The 21,369-nt window shown below is 39.0% G+C and overlaps 2 protein-coding genes and 1 long non-coding RNA gene across 4 annotated transcripts; 2 read left to right on the top strand and 1 right to left on the bottom strand.

Annotated features, from left to right (window-relative positions):
• The first annotated feature begins 2,412 nt into the window (after positions 1-2,412).
• Positions 2,413-3,861, top strand: LOC131326741 (protein SRC2 homolog). The gene has a single exon (XM_058359608.1). The coding sequence runs from the start codon at positions 2,770-2,772 to the stop codon at positions 3,613-3,615; it is 846 nt and encodes a 281-aa protein (XP_058215591.1). The 5' UTR covers positions 2,413-2,769; the 3' UTR covers positions 3,616-3,861.
• A 6,415-nt stretch (positions 3,862-10,276) lies between these two features.
• LOC131325961 (autophagy-related protein 18a-like) lies at positions 10,277-19,378 on the top strand. 2 transcript variants are annotated; one of them, XM_058358485.1, is made up of 6 exons: positions 10,299-11,017; positions 11,637-11,993; positions 14,070-14,277; positions 17,338-17,464; positions 18,262-18,362; positions 19,139-19,378. In XM_058358485.1, the coding sequence occupies exons 1-5, from the start codon at positions 10,415-10,417 to the stop codon at positions 18,350-18,352; spliced, it is 1,386 nt and encodes a 461-aa protein (XP_058214468.1). In that variant the 5' UTR covers positions 10,299-10,414; the 3' UTR covers positions 18,353-18,362; positions 19,139-19,378. The 2 variants fall into 2 exon arrangements, with proteins under 2 accessions (XP_058214467.1, XP_058214468.1); XM_058358484.1 differs by lacking the exon at positions 19,139-19,378 and having other exon boundaries at positions 10,277-11,017; positions 18,262-18,614.
• On the bottom strand, positions 18,415-19,122 carry LOC131325962 (uncharacterized). The gene is made up of 2 exons (XR_009199885.1): positions 18,751-19,122; positions 18,415-18,561 (listed from the first exon to the last, which is right to left on the bottom strand). It is a non-coding gene; the product is annotated as an uncharacterized LOC131325962 (long non-coding RNA).
• Positions 19,379-21,369: the final 1,991 nt, after the last annotated feature.

Raw genomic sequence — 21,369 nt, 5'->3', positions numbered from 1 at the left:
ATTTTATGGAGGAGTTGTGGAGCGGGTCCTGTCTCTTCCAAAAAAAGTGATAAGAAACCTCAGTGATGCGACCTCAACCGTTCTGCTTCACCGTTCAACATTTCACCATCTAAAGAGTTTTTTAGAATCCGGGCCTGGATGGTGAGATTATGAACGGTGGGTGGAGCAGTAAAAGTTGAGTGGTGGATGTAGACTTTCTAAGAAACCCTCATATAACACTGCTATCCAAGAAGATTATTTGGACAATTGATTGGACGGTGACCGGTATATATCAGTATTTTGTTAGTAAAATAGTAATTTAACAACACCCAATGTACGATGATTTTAAAATGGATAATGATTTTTACACTTTTCTTTGTATATGCATGCACTTCATCTTTTGTCTTTTAGTGAAAAAATTACACATAAAAATTGCACTTAGAGTCAAAGAATGGAGTCCTTCATGAGAAAAAGGAAGTGTGAAATTCATTTCTTTTTTTAAATTTAAACATGTAGATACCACTTTGTTGCGCCCAGTGTTTTAGTTACTTAGTATTTGTTTGCAATTAATTATAGGAAATTGATTTTGGCACTCTAGTTTTAGCCACTGGCACTTCACTTTGTGTCTTGATCATGTGAGAAAACAAAACAAAAAGTGGAGTGTCATTGGCTAAAACTGGAGTGCCAAAATCACATCCCCTAATTATAAAGAATAAGTCAATAAGCATGTTTGGTGGTAATTGGTAAAACTAGGTAAGTTGGTTAACTGCTCATAAGAAAAAATCAAAGCACAGAAAAGCAACTTATTACTTAACGCAGCGTTGGGTAGTCAAAACAAATTTGCTTAGTTTTCGTTTGAACAAGTTCTGTTTTGGGCCTGAATTACTACTACTTCTTAGCATTTATTCTAGCATATGCACAGGGCCGGTCTCGGGTTAAGCCCTGCAAATCCTCGGACTTGGGCAACCTCCGGATTGGGGCAACCAAAAAAAAAATTTATGTTAGATATAAATATAAAAAAGTTTCCCATGTCAGCGTAAATTACCTCCTTGGTGTTGTGGTCAATGGCTAGAGGAGTCATGTTCGATTCCCAAGCCCACCACCGCCCTTTATTCTTTATTTTTTCACTTTTATTTTACCTTTTTTTGTTTTCCACCCAATTCACAATATTATGAAAATCAAATTACTTTGTTGAAAATTTTTGATTTAACAAACACAACAATAATGGACAATTGATATGTTCTTACATTTGATTAAAAAAAGGTTATAATTAAAATAAATCGAGTGAGCTAACAAGGTTTTTATTTTTGCCTTCGAACTATCGTTTCACAAGAGAGATTAAAGAGATTGACTATGATTTCAAAAAAGCACTATAACCGGGGGTTTACATTTTGATATTGATTCTTTTTGATGTTATTCAAGCTAATAGAACAATGTAATTTTGAATATTAAATGAAACCCTACAAGATTTGACTAAGTGAGTATGAGAAAACAAATAATTGTTTGTCCTTTATGCAGTCGCATGTTCGAAAGCTACGAAGGCTAAACATTCCAAACCTTGAGACCATTGGAAAGTTTGTTTGGTCATTAACTTTAGGATCTCGAAATTAATTGAGGTACGTATAAACTTGCTCGGATAACCGCTTAATAACTGCTACAAAACATAAATATGAAATGAATAAAACCTTTCGAAATGTTCACAAAATCGATAGTAGATAAAATCAACTTTTAATGACCCATCATATAATTTGTAAAATAAATAATTTAAATATCAAATAAATCATTGATGATTTTTTTTTTCTAAAAAAAAACTTAGACAAAAGAATTAAAACAATTGATCGTTTTGTCACATTTTGTTGAGAGAATCTTTAATCGCACTAGTCCGTCCCCAATATGATCGATCGCGCACACCAAAAAAAGGAAGTCCGTCAACAATCTACGCGTCAGCAAACACGCTATTCTTTTTTCCTTTTTTGGACCACGCGAAGTTGCAAACACGCTATTCACACGCCTACATAATTTACGCATTTACGGACGTGCTTCCAAATGAGGAAAGCACTGACTCAAGACAAGTTTTTGGGCGTCCTGCAGTTCGTCCCACACGTAGCATCACATTAGCTATTTCAGCCGTTTAAACGTATTTTGAACGGTTCAGATTTGAGAGAAAGAGAAAGAGAAGAAAGAGTGGTAGAGCGAAGAGAGAAAAAGAATAAATTTGAATCGTCCAAAACACATAAAAGTTGGAATGCATGATAGATCCCACGTGATACACATACCCGCTCGGCATCCAAAACCTCCTCTCTGACTCCTCGAATATAAACGTCCATATAATAACCGAAAAAGACGCGGAGATTATTCTTTACCATTTTCAGCAAGATAAAATTTAAACGCGTATCAATTAAAAGAAAATCCGGTTAGAATAAAAGCCACCCCAACGCTCCAAAAGAACGGTCCAAATTACCATACATTTCCTTCCATCGAATCCCTCTCCCCCCACTACTTTCACTCTGCTTTTTCTCTCTCTAGAGTCGGTTGTTCCTACATTCTCCAACCTTCTACGGAGTACATCTCTCCAAATTCCGCCACCGGCAGAAACTTCTCTCCCTTCTCCCTCCCCCATTCTCCATCTTGTTTTCTCGTTCACGTGTTCCCGACCTCCAGTGTATATAATCACCCAGAGCCCCAATTCTAACCTCCATTGTATTTTCAATCGCGTGTGCCCCATCTATAGCATATATATAAACAGAAGACAAGATCTGTAAAAGAAGCCTTTTGTTTCAAGAAGAGATCATGGAGTATCGTCCGCTGGACATAACGGTGATCTCGGCCGAGAACCTAAAAGACGTGAACCTGATCTCCAAGATGGACGTGTACGTTGTCGTCTCGATCGCCGACGACCCCACCACGAAACGCAAGACCCGCGTGGACAAGGACGGCGGGAAGAGCCCCAAGTGGAACGACCGCCTCAACTTTGCCGTCGACGCCGCCGCCCTGGCGCGGAACCCCGGCCTCCCCCTCGTCTTCCGCCTCCGGTCCGAGCGCCCCCTGGGCGACAAGGACATCGGCGAGGTCGCCGTGCCCATGAAAGAACTCCTTGACCGCGCCGACGGCGGCGCCGAGCACGTCGTGGAGTACCAGGTCCGCACCCCGTCGGGAAAGCTCAAGGGCACCCTGAAATTTTCCTACAAGTTCGGAGACAAGGTGTCCGCGCCGGCGTATGCGCCGCCGGCAAAGTCGAAGAATTCCGACGAGCCGGTGACAGCGTACCCCGCCCATGCCGGAGCCAGCACTGCCTACCCGCCACCGCCGCAGGGGTACGCACAGCCGCACCCGGCATACGCAGGTTATCCCGCACCGCAGCAGGGGTATGGCACAGGATACCCGCCGCCACCGCCGCAATACGCGGGGTATCCTGCAGCGGGGCCTGCTTACGGGTACCCGCCGCCCCAGCAGCAGGGGTACGGGTACCCGCCGCAGATGGTGGTGCAGCCGCAGCAGCAGAAGAAGAAGAAGAACAATTTCGGGCTGGGGTTGGGAGCAGGGTTGTTAGGAGGGTTGTTGGTGGGCGATATGATATCTGATGTGGGAGATTCTGGGTATGACGCTGGCTTTGATGATGCTGGCTTTGACTTCTAGTTATTACTATGTTCTTCAGAAGAAGTGTTCTTTCTGTCTAACTTGGTTTTGGTGAACATGGAGTCTGGTCTGGGTGAGGTTTTTGATTTTTGGTTTATACTATTAGAAATAACTTGACACATGTTTTGTCTGTTGGGGGAATTGGAATGTTTACAATTGTTTGTTATAACATTTCATCGTTTCTAGGGCTATGTTTTCCATACTTTTTGATGGATGAAAATTGAAAGCTCAAATTCTCTCCTCTCATTTTTTCTAGTCATTAAATCTTGAGACAATCTGTCGTATTTTTGTACAATGATTTCCCTATTTCAAGATTTTTGCGTAAAACATACCCGGCGATACATCACTGACAAAAATGAATACTACGGTGTACATATGATATGAGGGAGAAACTTCTAGTATATCCCAAAAAACTTGTACTTTAGCATGTTGGTACAATAGGGTAGCAAATCTTTGTTCGGTGGATGTTTTGCTTCCAATTGTTATGTTTTGGGTCCTTTCTTAAAATGTTTATGCTATGTTTGGATTGAGATTTGAAATTTTTTTCGAAAAATAGTAGGGATAATAAGTGAAAAGAGATAGAAAAAGAAATGTTAGAAGTAAGAGGAATGTAGAAGAAATTTTTTAAAAAATACAGTGCTTTTTAAGTTATGAAGAAAACAAAGCATTAATAATTAGCCTTGATCCCACAAAAGGGGTGGCATCCCAAGAACATTGACAGTTTTTCTTCAGCTTTGCTTGATTATTCCATATCATTTCACAGAATATGGAAGCGTGTTTTGTGATTTTGTTGTTAGACAAGATATTCTGGGTTGTATGAACTGGATTGCTGACGATGGCTTCTGGCTTCATCAAACTAGCTCCTGCTGCTGCTCACAATCTTTAATTATGCTTGTTTTCTTTTTCTTTTAGTGTTGGGTCAGAATATGTTCTTGAGAGGTTAAACTCTGTTTTGTGGCCAATCTTGGAAAGAAAATAAAGACAATGACAGAATTGCAGCTACTTGGTAAACTTCGTACCTCATGTATGGATGCTTGCAAATGAACTGAGTTGTTTGTGACTTATTACTCCTATTTTGACTAAATAAGAAAAGTGCCCTTTTTTTTAAAAATATTTTTTCGCATTTATCAATTTTGTGTCAAATTTTTGTGAATTATTAGTTTGTTTGACAAAAAAAATCGGAAAAGTATAAAATTATTATAGAACTCAAACTTTTTTGAATAAAGACAAAATACTTGGCTTATTGGCTTATTTTTGTTTTTACAAATTTTTTTTTGCTTCGATCATAATGTTTTACTTTTTAGATTTCTTTCGTCTCTGTCTACTTAACTCTAAAAAACTTATTAAGTTTTTTCTTAAATAAGAATTAGACATATTGGTTTGAGCAACATTGTAGAAAAATTAAATTCTAACAAGTCATATTGCCACATTAGCCTTATAATATGAAATTTCAAATAGTATGAACTACCGAATGCCAAAATGGACGACTTGAATCGCCCACTACACCCTTGTATTGCATCCCCATTTCCCAGAATTTACAAAAATTTCCGTAGTAGAACATCAAAGGGACGAAAGTAACCATAAAACTGTCAATCCAGTAAAAACCAATCCAAACTGATGGTTGGCTTCGATTTTTTCTTTTTTTTTTTGGTTGTAATATGGCTTGGTTTCAATTTTAAAAAATTAAAAACTGTGTTAAATGGTTTGGTCCGTGAATTTATGTTAATAATTTCGGTTCCAAACTGATCTGAACCATGTGTGTATATATATACTAAACTTGATTTAGATACACTGAATAAGCTTTATCACCATGGTCAATTAATTTTCTAATAAATGCTTCATTTTTTTAATTTTTTATTTCCATAATTTTAATATACTAAACATACACGGGCTTGAACTTAATTGATTTCTAATCTTTTTGCTCCGTAACTCTAATACTCTACTTTATGGACCTATTCATTAACTAATTAGGGAGGCTTAATGATTCATCCTAAAAGCTTAACGGAGTTATGATTTCATCCTCCCATTTCTAGCCATTTATGATTTCGTCCTCCTACTAGGTTTTAAACCCATAATGCCCTTTTATTGGTATTATATCTATTATGTATCTTATATATATAGCGCAGATTTTTGGGACAAAATCATAATCCCTTTCGTCCTCGAGAGAATCCTGTTTCCTCTGGCTACCAATCCTGCAAAATTCTCGCATGCACATCCCGAGATTGCCGTCGTTGATACAAATCCACCATATCCATCTGAAACGGAATCACCCCATTCGAATTTGGAGCTTAAAATTTTCGTAAAACACTAGTCGGTATAAACCCAAAAAGGCGGAGGACCCAATCTCGTCACTCGTCCTTTTTTTGAAATACAGGCGGCGAACAACAGCAAATGCATTCCCCTGTCCTTTCTAAATGGGGTTTTTTTTCGAAAAAGTTCGCGACACCGAAAATTAATCAAGTTCAACATGATTGAAGCCACCGGCGGAGAAAAAGGTGATGAAGCCGACATGGCCAGATTTCGTAAGTTTATCAGATAAACCCCCTTTTGTTCTTCGGTATTTTTGTTTTTGTTTGGATTTGCGGGTTGGAGCTAGGTTATGCATATAAAACTGATTTCTTTATGCCCATTGTGCTAAGAAAGTTGCTATGTGTCGCTGGATGTCATGATTTAGTGGGGTAATTGGCTGGATGTCATAATTCAGTGAGATTGTACCCGATATTCATCAATTCATGAGTTCGTGTTCATAATTAGTTTGTTGTTGTGTGTTCTAATTAAGATTGATGCCAATATTCGTCAATTCATGATTTCCCCATGAAGTTGATTTGTCATTTTCCCTAAAAATATCGGCATGGTAATGTATCCACGAACCTTCATGGTAAACTAACCATGTAACGGTTTGAGTACGGCAGGATAATTTTTTTTATGATAATTTAGCCATGTTTTGTGAAATAAGATACATGAAAAATATGACTTTCCATGTAACCGTAGGAACGGTAATGTAAAGTTGTAATCGTCATGGTAATGTAACCATGTAACGCCATGGTAATTTAACCACTTAACTATGTAACCGTTTGATAATGTCATGTCATTTCCTATTTTGATGGTAATTTAGCCATGTTTCGTGATACAAAATATGACCTTTAGTTGTCTAGTTAGCCAACTTGATCAATGAAGAAGTCATGCAAATATGTGGTCAAATTATCATGTTATATTCACCAATGACAGTTTTGATACTATATAATGGTTTATTTACCATTATCCCAGGAGTTATGCCTCGTGATGTGGAAAGAGGAGCTAGGTTGAAATAAAGAGAAGTGGCTCTAGATGATGTAATAGTTGAGGATACGCCTCCTTCGAAGATAGTTCAAAGAAGTAGTAATGGTACAAGAACATAAGAAAATCTTGATAAAGAAGGGTCCTTCAAGAGACACATAAGATCTGAGAGTGTAGCACGAGGGATTAAGGCAAAACATTCTCGTTCGAGGAAACCTCGAGATGAAAATAAGGGAGAAATACGCGAGACAGTGTATCGGGCAAGTCTGGATGTTGTTTTCATATTTTGCATGTACCTAACTTGAGTGTCCATTAACTTTTGGATGGATACTTTTCAATTGGTATAATATAATATGTGAAAGTGATTTTGTGTAGTTGTTTCACTACTATTTTGATTGACATTCAGAATGTATTAATTTGATTGTGGCCATTTGAGATATGGGTAACTGATTATGAAATATGCTTGGCTCAGGACCATGTATTGGCCAACGTTTCATGGTTAATTTACCACCAAAATTTGTAGGTAACATGGTTAACAATATTCTGCAATGAATGTTCATGTACGTATTCGATATATGTTGCGCAGTGGAATCACTGGAACGATTCATGATGAGTAGGGTGATAAGCACCCAATAATGCATATTCTTGGTGCTTAAGTCCTCTAGTATGTTGTGTTTGTACATATATGTTGTCGTTTTTATGCGATATTGCACGTAAGGTATTTTTGAATGTATTTTAGGTAAAATGTGCTAATAAGGCGATTTTGTACGCCAAGAGACGTTCCGGAATGTCACCAAGAGTTCAAGAGCCCGGCGGCATATGGTCATTGTCACCGAAGCTTAACGGTGTTGCAAGAAGCTTCAGTGGACGGCCGGTGCTCAATAATGTCACGAAGCATGCTAAGGTTTCGGAAAGAAGGCAAATGCATCGAGCATGGCCGTCGAGGGTATCTAAGAGACCTAGACCACATGGCACACTTTCGTCAAGTCCCGTTGATCGAGTATCGAAGTATCGGAGGGCCGTCGGGACATCACAAGAGCTCAAAGGCCAAGCTGCCATGTTTTGCAGCTTTGTAGACAATGGTACCGGTACCTCAAAAACATGGTATCGGTACCTTGGTGCTGAAATTGAAGACAGTTGGATTGGTACCAATACCTCATTTTTGAGGTATCTGTACCAATGCCCTTCGACCAGCATCTTTTTGCTGAATTTTTCAACCTTCCATATATGGAAAGTTTTTACTTTAGGCATGTTTTTGGGATATTTTGGGGGCCTTTTTGTCCATTGTAAGACTGATTTTATAAGCCCTATAAAAAGGCTTGTATACCATTTATGGATAGGATGGCCATTAGTTAGTTTAGGCCTAAGTTTTCTAGTTTTTGCTCTAGGTTTCTCCATAGCTTTGTTCAAGCTTTTCTTGTCATTTCCTTCAAGAACACTTCAAGGTATTGGTTGTATGTTTAATTCTCAAATATTAATGTTGTAGCTATGGTTTGGATCTTCTATAAAATCTAGTTTATTTTCGTTTTCATCGGTGAATCATGTTTTCCATGCTTAACTCTTTTTCTAGTCTTTTTGTTATGTATGAGCAGTTCAAAGGTTTGGTCATGGGGTGAGGTTCACTCTATGACTTAATCGTTTAAATGGTTTCTCTTAACTTTAGCTTAATTTCAAGGTTTTGAATGAATTAAACCCATGATTTCTAGTTTTGATCATGGGGTTGGTGGTTTCTTTGATCAATGAAGTTTATCGCTTTGTGTTACAAGCTTGATAATCCTACGCGTGTGAACAATCCTTTTTCGTCTCTCACTTGCGTTAAATGAGTTCAATTTGAATTAGAGCTTTGAATTAAGTTATAAGTAGTCTTCAACTTTTAATTCTTCTAGTGGAATCCGGACGGTTTCGGTCCACTCATGAGTTAAATGAAGGAACCGTTTGACGGCTAAGTCGTGGGTAATCGATCCCTTTGACTTGACCATCTCTAATCTAGTTCAATTTCAAGTTTAAATTTCGTTATTCAAATCAAATACCAAAGTTGGCCGCTTGAACGCCACAACTCTCTATGTAACATCTAATCCAAATTTGCTAAAGAAGATTTCTCTGTGGGAACGATTTCGGTCTTACCGGTTATTATGCTTTTAACGACCTAGCCCTACGCTTGGGGTGTGAACCTTTCTAAGAGGTTAGGTTGTGGCGAAGCACAGGGCTTTGCCCATCTGCTTTGCGGAATATAAATGGAACGAGAAATTAGTGAAATTTTCTTTGTTGGAAATTTGAAAATTTGAAAATCCTCATCTCTTCCCCTGTTATATCTCACATAATTCCATAGGTGCTTCGATATTCGACCAATCTATTCCCATAGATTTAGGAAACAGTTTTCATCCGTCCCTCCCCCCCCCCCCCCCCTCTCTCTCTCTCTCTCTCTCTCTCTCTCTCTCTCTCTCTATAAATGTGTAAATGTGTGTGTGTGTGTGCGTGTGTGTATATATATATATAAAATATTTGTATATAAAATAGAATAAAGGGTAATAATGGTAATTTACATAATGCAATGATGAAAACATAAGCATGAAAAAAAGACGGGATGAATTCTTACATGGTATAAATAAAGAGAATGGATATTTAAACATTCCAACTAATTACTGATATTTTAGTCTTCTTTAGTCGGTTCATATTAGCGAGTTTTGGTGATTTTTAACATCATGGGTTTTAATACAAGTTTTGGTTCAATTAATCTATGCAATTTTAAGGACTTTAAATAGTTTATAAACATGATATCTTAATTTCAAACGAACCATGGTTTAAAATCAAAACCAAACTGTATTTTAATGGTTTGAATTGTTTTGGTTCTATGAATTATAAAGTAATTTGATTTTTGATTTACTATTAAACCGGATTAATTCGGTGCATGCTCATGCCCAGACAGAGGGAACATTTTATTTTGCTTTTGTTTATTTTCTTTTCTTCAGATCCCTTCCACTCACCACTTTTGTCGAAGGATAGAACAAAGCATCTGATCTCCTATATTCAAAAGGAATTTCGCTCACAGCTAGCCGATACAAAAGTGAATTTTTTTTTTCAATATCGTATTCATCAAGTTAGTCCACGTATAGTTTCAAAGGTCATCCATAATCTTGAATATCAAACGCTTTACAATAGGGTCAAATCTTGGCCTCCGAAGTACATGAGTTATTTCAAAGGCCATTTGTAATCCTGAATATCAAATGGCCACGACTTATTTCAAAGGCCATCCGTAGTCTTGAATATCAAATACCCACTATAGGGGTTGAATCTTAACCTCCGAAAGACGGGAGTTATCAACTGGTACATGAGCCATTGGTCAAGTATATAACTTACTGGTTTATACATAAATCCTTCCCTAATCCCCATCGGCTCTCGAACCGTTCCCTCTCTCTCCTCCCCTTCCCCTCCCCCAACACCACCACACACCCACAACCCCCCCCCGCGTACAAATCAACCAATTCCCCACCCCTCACCACCAAACCCCACCATCCCCTCCCTCATGACAACCGCCCTCTCCTCTTCCACCTCCTCCTGGCCCCCTCTCCCCTCCCCAAACCCTAACAATTTCTCCACCTCCCTAATCCCCTCCCACATGTCCAACCCCCACCCCCCCTCCTCCTCCTCCCACCCGTCCTTCTCCGATTTTACCGAGACCGACCACCCATCCGTCTCCGATTTCACCGACACCGACTCCGAGCCACCGCACCAATCGCCCTCCGTCATCTCTGACGACGCCTCCGCTATCTCCTTCTTCTCCGACGCTCCCGCCTCCACCACCAACCCCAACCCTAACGACGACCTCGCCCGATCCCTCTCCCCGCCCCCCGCCCTCCTCCACCTCTCCTTCAACCAGGACTCCGGCTGCTTTGCTGCCGGCACCGACCGCGGCTTCCGCATTTACAACTGCGACCCCTTCCGAGAGATTTTCCGGCGGGAGTTTGACAACAACGGCGGCGGCATCAGCGTTGTTCAGATGCTCTTCCGGTGTAACATTCTGGCGTTGGTTGGCGGCGGGCCCGAGCCGCAGTACCCCTTGAATAAGGTGATGATTTGGGACGATCATCAGGGGAGGTGCATCGGAGAGCTTTCCTTTCGGTCCGAGGTGTGTGTAACCACTAAACCCTCAGCCTTATTAGAGCATCTCCAGCCCTTATTCAAATTATTCAAATTTTTATGCAATACTGAAATTCAAGCAGCCTGCGAACTGAGCTGGAAACGAGCAGCCCACTCCTTTAGTAATGGAGCCGAGCTCGAGCTCCAGTTTTGGGCTCTTTTACTAAATGAGCCGGGCTCGACACTCCAAGCTCGGCTCAGCTCGTTTGTATACAATCAACTCGTTTAAATAGGCTCATTAAGTAAATTAGCCAAGTTTGGCTTGTTTGCAAACGAACTGAACTTGAGCTTGAGATTTTAGGCTCGTTTAATGGTATAATTGCAAATTATGAAGAGAATGTTCTCCCTTGATTTAGTGAAAAATTTGAGCAAATTCAACTGGTATGAGTTTGAGTCGAGGACTGGAGTGAGTTTATTGTGGTTTTACTCAGATTCTGAGTCCATTAGATGCTCTTAGACGGCAAATTTGTGGTAATCGTGTGCTGAATGTCCTTAATTAAGACCTCAAGGTATAATGTTTAAGTTTGTTTGGATCACATTGTATTATGCTTTGATGATTATTGACTACTAAATGGCCTTATGTGTGCGAATTTCTTGGGGTTATATAGGTTATGTCTGTTCGGCTTAGGCGGGACAGGATTGTGGTGGTTTTGGCGCAGAAGATTTTTGTTTACAATTTTTCAGACTTGAAGTTGCTTCATCAGATTGAGACAATCGCAAATCCCAAGGGGCTTTGCGAGCTTTCGCATCAGTCATCTTCGATGGTGCTGGTTTGCCCGGGGTTGCAGAAGGGGCAGGTTAGGGTTGAGCATTACGCTTCCAAGCGAACCAAGTTTATTATGGCTCATGATTCAAGGATTGTTTGCTGTGCTCTAACTCATGATGGCCGGTTTCTTGCTACAACGAGTAGTAAGGGGACGTTAGTTCGTGTTTTCAATACTTTGGATGGGTCATTGCTTCAGGAGGTATGATAAATTTGCACAAAGTCAGGTATCCAATATGCAGGCGTATATACTTATCTACATATACACTCTTCTTGTGCCTATCCTATGTAGCACCAATACAGACATGACACCGGCACTTCTACATGCACAGATTCCTCATTTACCAGTGCAGAATTGTATTAGAACTGGGGAAACTGAGTTGTAAAGCTGCATAAAAAGTTGATGACTAAATGCTTGTAGTTAGTACTGCACGCAGAGGCGTGAAGCTAGATTTTTAAAGTCTGCTCCTGTGCGCTGCTCAATTTGTTGGCAAGAGTTTGGGCTGGCCCTATTAGAAAACTACGCACTCATAAAAAAACTAAAAGTCTAAAAGTAAAGAACATATGTATATTTGTCAATGTTAGTAATATGAAGTTGGCTGATAACATTGAATGGATGTTAATAATGCTGTTATTATCCATTGAAATAGTATCATTCAATATCTTATCATAAAAGATTAATAGACGCAAATCTAAAACAATGGGCCTGAATGTTTACATTTAGAAAAAGCTAATTTTAGCTAAGAAAATCTTGATGCTTGATTTTTGAAAGTACATTAGCTTTTCAGCTGAAAACCCTTAAAAGTGGAAGCTGCGGAACCACACACCCTACTTTTTTTTTGAACTAACTCGCAACTGTGTAAACTTAAACATGTCAATTCAAAGTACGCTATAAAAGTGCAAAATTTGGGGTTAATATGCCGACAGCTTCATGTAGTCCTGTTGTAGCTTTTGATTACAGAATTACACTTCCTATGCATAGTAATTGTCTCTGAGTAGAACTTTCTTACTTAGAGATGACATACTACATTAGATAATGGAAGATAGTGATGTTGGATATGTGAGAGATGTTAGACGAGTAATGTTGGCTACGAAAGATACTGCAACAATGCTGTTGCCTGATCTGAGTTAGCTGCTACGGTATAGGCACACCATACATGTATAACTTTGACATACAGGATGTTGTGAGATAAGTGATGCTGGCTGTTACCACGCGATTCACATCAGTGTTGTGGACTCATTTGATATTTAGACTTGATCGAAAATTTTATTTTGTAGATTTTTGGGGATGAATGGGGTAATTAGTAGTTGTTACTATATTATGTAAGGGTAGTTTCCACGATAACTACTCTCTAGGCCTATAAATTGATCTGTGGGCGTTATGAATTTGTTCTTGGTTTATAACAAAATAAAAATGTTTGTAAGGAGTAATAGTTTTGCTTTTGTTCTTCTTCATCTTGACTCTCTTCAAATAATCCTCATGCGGGGAAGGATAGAGATTTATTTTCTCAGAGAAAGTCTTATGAAGTGAAGCTATTTTTGTAAGAGCCTCGGTGGCATGATTGGCAAGATAATCCACTGGAAAACACATGTTTTCTGCTCTCATCACCAGTGTTAAACATTGCCTCTACGAAAACCGTTCAGCTTATCTCTGCAAAAAAAAAAAAATCCCTTCCGATACTATTGAGGAGTTTGTATTTTGGTTCCATAATATCAGCAGGGGAAAAGAGAACCAAAGGCCAAAGTTCTAAACTCGAGTTTTAGTTTTGTATCTGTGGGGCTTGTTCTAGCTGCTTGGAAATCTGATCTGATACTCTTATGACAATCAGGATTTCAAGTATGATCTGGGGCAATTCAAATTCCAATTAGGTGAAGATGTTGTTAACGAGACTACGGATTAAATTACACTCTATCATAGTTGTGTGGGACAACTTGCAGGGCTCCGATAAGGTGTCATTGGGCTTGAACTTATTCCAAAATAGTTATGGTTTTCTTGGTGTTGCTGTTGGAAAAAAGGTTAAAATTTTGTCATTTTTGAGGCTGCATAAGTATGGAAGTACCTGTCTAACACCATTCTTGAGAAACTGCACAAAGCCTTTACATTTCACCTTGTTAGTTATTATGTGCCAACATCTCTTGTTAATACCAGCTGATTTGTTGAACCGTTGAGGATTATTAGATGGCTCTAAATTTTAGTTGGAAGCTTTCGGCGGCATTTTCGTGCCAATTTCTGCTCGTATCATTCTGTAATTTGAGTTAGTCCTTTTGTTCATTGTAGGTAAGAAGAGGTGCAGACAGAGCTGAGATCTACAGTCTTGCGTTCTCTTCAACTGCACAATGGCTGGCTGTTTCAAGTGACAAGGGAACTGTCCATGTCTTCAGCCTCAAGGTTGATTCAGGATCTTTAGGGATTGAAAGATCACGGAGCGCGCCTGAATCAAGTCTGTCAAATCCGCCTGCTCTTTCATCTCTTTCCTTTATTAAAGGTAGTATCTCTTGGTTCTCTTTTAAGTTGTTGCATTGTGGGTATTGGATGCGACGTACGGGATAAAAATTGAAAATTTCATAACAAGTTATTCCAGTCTACCAATAGTAATAAGTGGCTCTCTTGGAAACCATAAATTTCAGGCAGCATAAGGTCTGCACCATCTTTTTTTTTTTTTGGCATTCTCAAAAGAATGGGCCCTGCATCCTTTTTCGTTTTTCTTTATGTTTTTTTGTCTTGTCATGTGGGTGAACCTCGCGAAAAATTGATCAACTTTTTCATCCATTGCCTTCCATCAAGCCCAGGTGCTTGCGAGCACTGCAGTGCATACCTTTTAACTAGAGAGTGGTATTCCTATGCCGATAAATGGCGAGGCTTTTTTAAGACCTAAACACTGTGCATCGGTTTGGCTAGGCAATATTCGTTCATTCAGGTGCTCCTTAATCTCTTGGATGCTCCAGACTTGGCAAAATTTTAGAGCACGCGTTCATATTTCTGTCACCTGAGACATGTTGTTGGTATTTTCATTGGTACTCAACCATGATACGTCAATTTTAACAGGTTTATTATTGTTGACTTTTGGTTTTCCACAGCTTGGTCAATTTCTGATTTATTTTTGGCATTCTGTTTTGGTAATTGTCATTGTTGATGTGCAGAAATAGCATAAGAAAACTTTTGCCTCTTTCTTTCTTTCTAAATTTTTTACCCACGCGTGTGACAAGAAAGTTGGCTAGCTTTTTGTAGCAAACTTTGAATTTTCTGCATGTGCATTAATCTGATTGAAACGCTAAGGCAAGTAGAGAGGACATCTTTATATAGATTTGGCAAATTCTCTTTGTTGGCATGGGGAGAAATTCTTTTTATTTGTGGCTTTCCTTTGATTTCTCCTGTTGTAAGGAGAGTGTATAGGGCCTTTTTGTCTTGTGGCCTTTCTTGTATATAGGGATGGCAAAGTGAACCGAACCGATGGGTACCCGAACCGTAACCGAAAATTTTCCCCGAACCATAACCGAAAAATTCCCCGTGGGTATGGGTATGGTTGAGGCCTTGGATAACCGAACGGGTATCGGTGCGGGTATGGTTTAGCAGATCCCTGAACCGAACCGAACCGAAACCATAATATATATTTATTTATACATATATATACATATATACACACACATATATGTATAAATAGATATAATAAAAGTGACCAAGGGTGGAAGTGCAAACTTCCAAAAATTTTAGGGACCAGCTTGTTGCATGTGTTAAGGTCTAAGGACCTAGATTGTGATAACCATTTATATATTTAATCAGTGAGTAGGTAACTAGGGTTCAAATCAACTGGAACGCCTTTTTACCCTTTCTCGCCTCCGGTCTCCATGCCTGAAGAGCTCTCTCTCTCTCTCTCTCTCTCTCTCTCTCTCTTAGAGCTCGAGCGCTCTCTCTCTCTCTTCGTCCGATTTCCGATCCGAGGTTTCTTTCTCTCTCTCCATTTGGATCGAAGGTAGAAGAAGCATAACTCCATAGCTCGTACGATCGGTAGAAGCATAACTCCATAGCCTGTACGATTGAAGGTAGAAAATCTCTCTCTTTCTCTCGATCTCGTCTCTCATCGACTCTGTAACTCGGTTTTTGCAGGCTATTGTGCAGTCCGCCGTTACACTTTTTCGGGTCCAGTTGACTCATCGTCTCTAGTTAATTTCTGTGTGTGTGTGTGCTGAATCTGTAATTGAAATTTTGTTGAAATGTTGGTTTTTTTTCTGCTTTGTTGATTTGGTTCGGTTACCCATTCGGTTTGGGGATTACCCGAAAACCGAATGGTTTGGTTATGGTTCAATTCCCCCCTCCCTGTTCGGTTATCGGGGCGGATATGGGTAGCGTATCGGTTTCGGGGATCGGGGACGGAAATCCCCATATCCGCCCCGAACACCCCGAATGTCATCCCTACTTGTATACGGGCGGCATTTCCTTTATGCCTTTTTGTTATTAAATTACTTATCAAAAAAAGATCTGACTACTTTTTGGTCATGCATATGCCCTTTCTTTATGGAGACCCGTTCCTTTGTTATGAACTTGTGTGATTGATGTAAGCTGTAGGTATTCCAGTGCCTTCATGCACCTTTAGCTCCAAAATACTGGCATAGTAACAACATATCTGTTTGAGTTAAGATGTTTTTGCTCTTAAAAATGTATTTTCTCTCGTAGAGTTTTATAGGTAAACAGAGAAGGGAAATTTATTGGGAGACTAAAATGGAAAAGCAAAGACAATAGACATACCTAAGGACCTTCTAAAGGTGGGTTTGAACTTCGAATTCTTTTCACAGAAAGTGGGATAAATAAGATTACGAATCCACTCTCTTGCAAGTAGCAACAGAAGCATCTTACCTATGAGACTACATGATTGTCAATTCATCACTTAAAACAAGCTGCTTCTTTTTTTTCTTTTCTTTTCTTTTCTTTTCTTTTTATTGATTTAAGCCTAAAATTTCAATTATACTGGGTATTTTTTAACCAAATGCATAAATATATCTTTCCCTGTACTTCAGAATTCATGACAGATTGATAGTTTGATACGATTTGATTCGCGGCACGGAAGAGGGCCCTTTCAATTCTCGATTTATTCTCAAGTTAACTATGATTCATACACATTGAGTGCTCAATGTTTGTTATTGGCATAGCCTTCCTGAAGAAGTATTTTAAGAGTGTTTCGTTTTCGTGTTACTTGATTAAAAGTTTTATTGATGATGCTTATGTTTACTTCTTTTGAGCGATGGTATTTCTTTATCGTGTCCTTGGTTGTATATTCCTTACTAGTTCCTAGCTGCAATATATCTGTCTAGCATTTTTGGACTACTTCCCTATCTGGAGATATTGATGTATATACAGTACAGTATGATAGGCAGAAACGTGGCATAGATTGTATATATATGCTATAAAAAGAAGAGAATGTTCTATAGTAATTGAGATCATTGATATGTTCAAATTCATCAGTTAATTAACACGCTAAACACTGCAGATTATGCTCTGGTGATATTTATTGGAAGTTTTGGATTATTCTTTATGTGCTCTAATTTTGCAGGTGTGCTGCCAAAATATTTCAGCTCAGAGTGGTCAGTGGCTCAATTCCGCTTGCAGGAAGGTTCTCAATACATTGTCGCCTTTGGCCACGAAAAGGACACCGTAGTGATACTCGGCATGGATGGGAGGTAAAGGACCAAAATAAATGAAGAAAGCAATTAGTGAAACAGAATTAATCAACTCAAATTCCACTATACAATTTTTTATCTCAGCTGAGGCATATCTTAAGCTTATTCTGCACACGGGGAATAAAGTTTCCCATGTGCAGAATTTTTTACACAAAACTCCTTATGATTGAACTGGATTAGGGTGATCCGTGTATGCTTTGATACAAACATCAATTTGGACACAATCTGATGGATTGAAATACCCAAAATCAATTTGTTAAATAACTTAATATCGGACACAAGAAGCTTTAGCCAATCTTTGTGAAAATCAATGAGAATGAGAATATGTTGAAGTAATAACTGTGAGCCAGGAGTCTTGACAATGTTCTAGGCTTTTACGCAGGAGTTGTTTTTTTAGCTCTCAAGTTCTCTTTTATTATGCAAGTGCTAACATAACAAAGACATCCTGTGTCAGATTAGAAGGTCATTTGATCGAAATGCATTCTAGTTCTGCACTTCCTTTGATGTTAGGCTTTGTAGCCCATTTTCTGGATTTATTTCAGCAATTTTGTTCAAGGTAGTGTAGCTGGTCATAGATTTGATCATGATGTGATTTCATGTTGGTGATTGTGGTTGGACGTGATCTAGGCTCCCATGATTAGGAAGTTTCTGAATCCGACAGACCTGAATTTCAATATTTCTATCATTTCTCACTCTCTCACACACTACACACACACATGCAAACACAAACGCACAGATTATATGATTGTTAAACAAATTCAACCAACTTATTAACAGTAATGAGGTTATTGATGCAGCTTCTATCGTTGTCAATTCAACCCAGTGTCTGGAGGGGAGATGACTCAGCTAGAACATCATAATTTCTTGAAGCCTGAAGAAACATTCTAAAAAAAGCAAGGTCGAAGTCTTTTCTCTTCTATAGACTTCTCTTCTATTCTCTGTTTTTATGCTTATTTTATTTTATTTTTTATTGTGGTGATGCTGTATTGTTTCGATATTTATGATGAGATGGAATAAGTTGTAAATATGTACAAGTAGATGGAAATGAGAGAAAAGAGTTCACATTTAATTTGGTTGTATATATAGATGACAAGTACCTTTGTATAATGTATATCTTAGACAATAGCAGTTGTGCAGTTCCTTGCCTTCACTTTTATATTTCATGCACAACTTTTTCTCCCATGCATCTTGCCCTTGCAAAATCATCTTGACTGGGGCTGTAAACGAACTGAACAGCTCGCGAGTTCACATTAAATTGTGGTTGGTTGTATAGAGATGACAAGTACCTTTGTATAATGAATATAGCTCTAGACAATAGCAGTTGTGCAGTTCCTTGCCTTCACTTTTATATTTCATGCATGACTTTCTCTCTCATGCGTCGTGCCCTTGCAAAATCATCGTGACCTAACAACCTTTGAATAGGAGTAGTTTTGAGCTAGTTGATGCAACAACCCTACTTTCTTGGTGTTCTGTCACGTGACCATTTCCTTCTAGTACTAGTATGTTTTTCCTATCGGTACTTGATGGAAGGTTATCATTACAGCTTAAATGAAACTTGAGGATCAAATTGGGACAATTGAATTATGTAAAATGCTGCTTTTAAGCAGAGGTGTGTGGATCACAGAACCTGATTTTACGTTTTCTAAAGGCTTCAAACAGTAAAATTTCCTTCAGGACTCTCTGTACTTAAGTTGTTGCTGTGTGGGAAATGGTGGTATTCTTTTTAAACAGAGGCAATTCAAGAAGACATTAGCGGAGTTTACTGAATTGCATACTGCAAGGCTAAATACGATGCAACCAGCCTTGTGGGTTGGTCGATGAAGGTAGACTTATTCTTTCTGTTCTGGATTTCACTTTAAGCAACGTTCAGGTTATGCAAGATGTAGAATGTCGGTCAAAAGTACCGATCATGATGATGAAAGACATTTTTATTTTGGTAATTCTTATTTGATGATAGTGCTCCGAACATATCCCTCCGAATATAGATGTGTCTGGATTTGTTCGATGAACGCGAACCATATATGCACAACACATGCATTGGACGCTAAGCATTTAACCTGCTGATATTGTATGGTCCAAAAAAGTCTCACATTCATTCTTTATCAAAATGATCAACCTGCAAATTGCTGTTTCATTGCTCCTCGCAGCATGATCCCCACATACAGAGATGTTAACGTGTACCGAACCTTGCAACTTCACGCCACAATGGGACGAGATCATCACCATGCCCAAACCCATTTGTAACGACGGTTCTTTTTTTTATTTTTATTTTATCCAAACGACGTTTCCACTTTTCAATTTAAATAGCGCGTTTCCAATATATTTTACCCACTCAAATTTGACAAAACCGTTTGTGTGCAGTTAACGCATACTGTTACCATTTCCGAGCAATACAGTTTTCAAAACTTCGTAAACAAGTTTCTGGTGTTTCCGGAAACTGATAGCGATCAAGTTCTCAAAACTTCTGGACCTTGTTCGTTTTGGGGTCTCAAAACCCCAGGGAAACCTCCCTCAAAACCCAAACCGAACAGGGCCTGGTGTTTTCGAAAATTAAAACTGATAAGTCATAATATAGCACAAGTGTTCCAAAAACTAGATTTCATCATCAAAAGAATTGTATGTTATCTAAAAACGAATAAATAGTGTCACAAATCCAAAAACGGTACCAAAGGTATAGTTGTTCTCTAGCCTGCCAGTGTTTTCCGTGCAAACAACTGATTACATGCTCATCAAACATCAACTCCCAGATGGACAAGAGCTAATGAGCTTCATTTGCAAACTTCTGAGCCCAGCAGCGAACTCCGAAGCTTCATTCAACGCGGCTCGGGCTGCGGTCAGCGCCTCCTCGAGGTCCCGGTTCAAGAGGTAGTGGGAGCATATTTGGCCAAGTATCCGATCATGCCTTTCTTCGTGCCTCTTCACTCTCTCTTCGGCTTTTTCCAATGCCTCTGTTATCATCCCCAGCTTCTCCCTCCTGATTTTCTTGGATTGCCATTTCTTCAAATTTGGCAAGCAGAGAAAGAACAACGCGGAGAAGCCGATGAGCGCGAAAGCAATGCTGTTGCGGTCCATGCGAGTTTGTGCACTTGAATTTATTAGGAGGTTTATAAGAACTGAAGAACATAATGGGAATGGGAAAGGGAAAAGGAAAAGGGTATTCTTTGCTTTTATATGGGGGATACTTGAATTTGTTCTGCTAGCCTTCTTGTTTGTCCTAGTTCATTGGAGTTGTCGCCTTGGTTGGTTGGTTTCATGGTAGACCGTGGGCCTGCTGTACGTGTTCCCAATAAATGGTCTCAAGCTTGAAAATGTGAACGGTTCTCGTTTACTTTGTAAAGCTCGGCACATACAATATACTACTGTAGCTTACTAAAAGGTCTAGTCGATCGAACAACGTTAACTCAGTTATTGAGCTCTGTTTTTGGAAGCGTGTTATCAAAATCCTACTTGTTATATTCAAGATAAATGCAATTCTCTCCCTCCGTTTATCTATTTCGAATCAACTTGTTTTTTCCCAAGGCTTCTCTCCTTGTAGATATCTTTTTTTTTTTTTTGGCCAAACATACATTAGGGGAGTTACTAAAAGTTACTTCTCGATATCTATAAAGTGAAATGTTTGGATTGCGTTTTCAGATTCGAGATGACGCCCATTTAATGAGCACAACCACCTACTGTACTTGTACCCATTTGATCTGCTCTTCGTACAAATTATGATTCTTTTTTTTTTGGTGCAAAATTATGATTCTTTTGAGCCACTTGTTTTGGTCGAATATTTGTGATAGATGGATTTAATCAATTCGAACACTATATGAGAGAATTTCCGATTAACGGCTCCTCGTCTTTTTAATTGTTACGTTGAATTTTTGTTGGTTATTAGTATTTGGGTTTTCTTTACCGAGAGGCAA

The sequence above is a fragment of the Rhododendron vialii genome, chromosome 5a (assembly GCF_030253575.1).
Source record: "Rhododendron vialii isolate Sample 1 chromosome 5a, ASM3025357v1".
In the NCBI taxonomy this organism is placed as follows: Eukaryota; Viridiplantae; Streptophyta; class Magnoliopsida; order Ericales; family Ericaceae; genus Rhododendron; species Rhododendron vialii.
This window is presented reverse-complemented; position numbering and strand designations above follow the sequence as displayed.

What these genes read in the sequence shown, in the direction of transcription:
- LOC131326741 (XM_058359608.1), top strand. Translation starts at nt 2,770, where the DNA reads ATGGAGTATCGTCCGCTGGACATAACGGTGATCTCGGCCGAGAACCTA.
- LOC131325961 (XM_058358485.1), top strand. Translation starts at nt 10,415, where the DNA reads ATGACAACCGCCCTCTCCTCTTCCACCTCCTCCTGGCCCCCTCTCCCC. An exon ending in ATCTCTTTCCTTTATTAAAG is followed by an intron (nt 14,278 to 17,337) that starts GTAGTATCTCTT and finishes CTAATTTTGCAG; the next exon opens with GTGTGCTGCCAAAATATTTC. An exon ending in ATACTCGGCATGGATGGGAG is followed by an intron (nt 17,465 to 18,261) that starts GTAAAGGACCAA and finishes TTATTGATGCAG; the next exon opens with CTTCTATCGTTGTCAATTCA.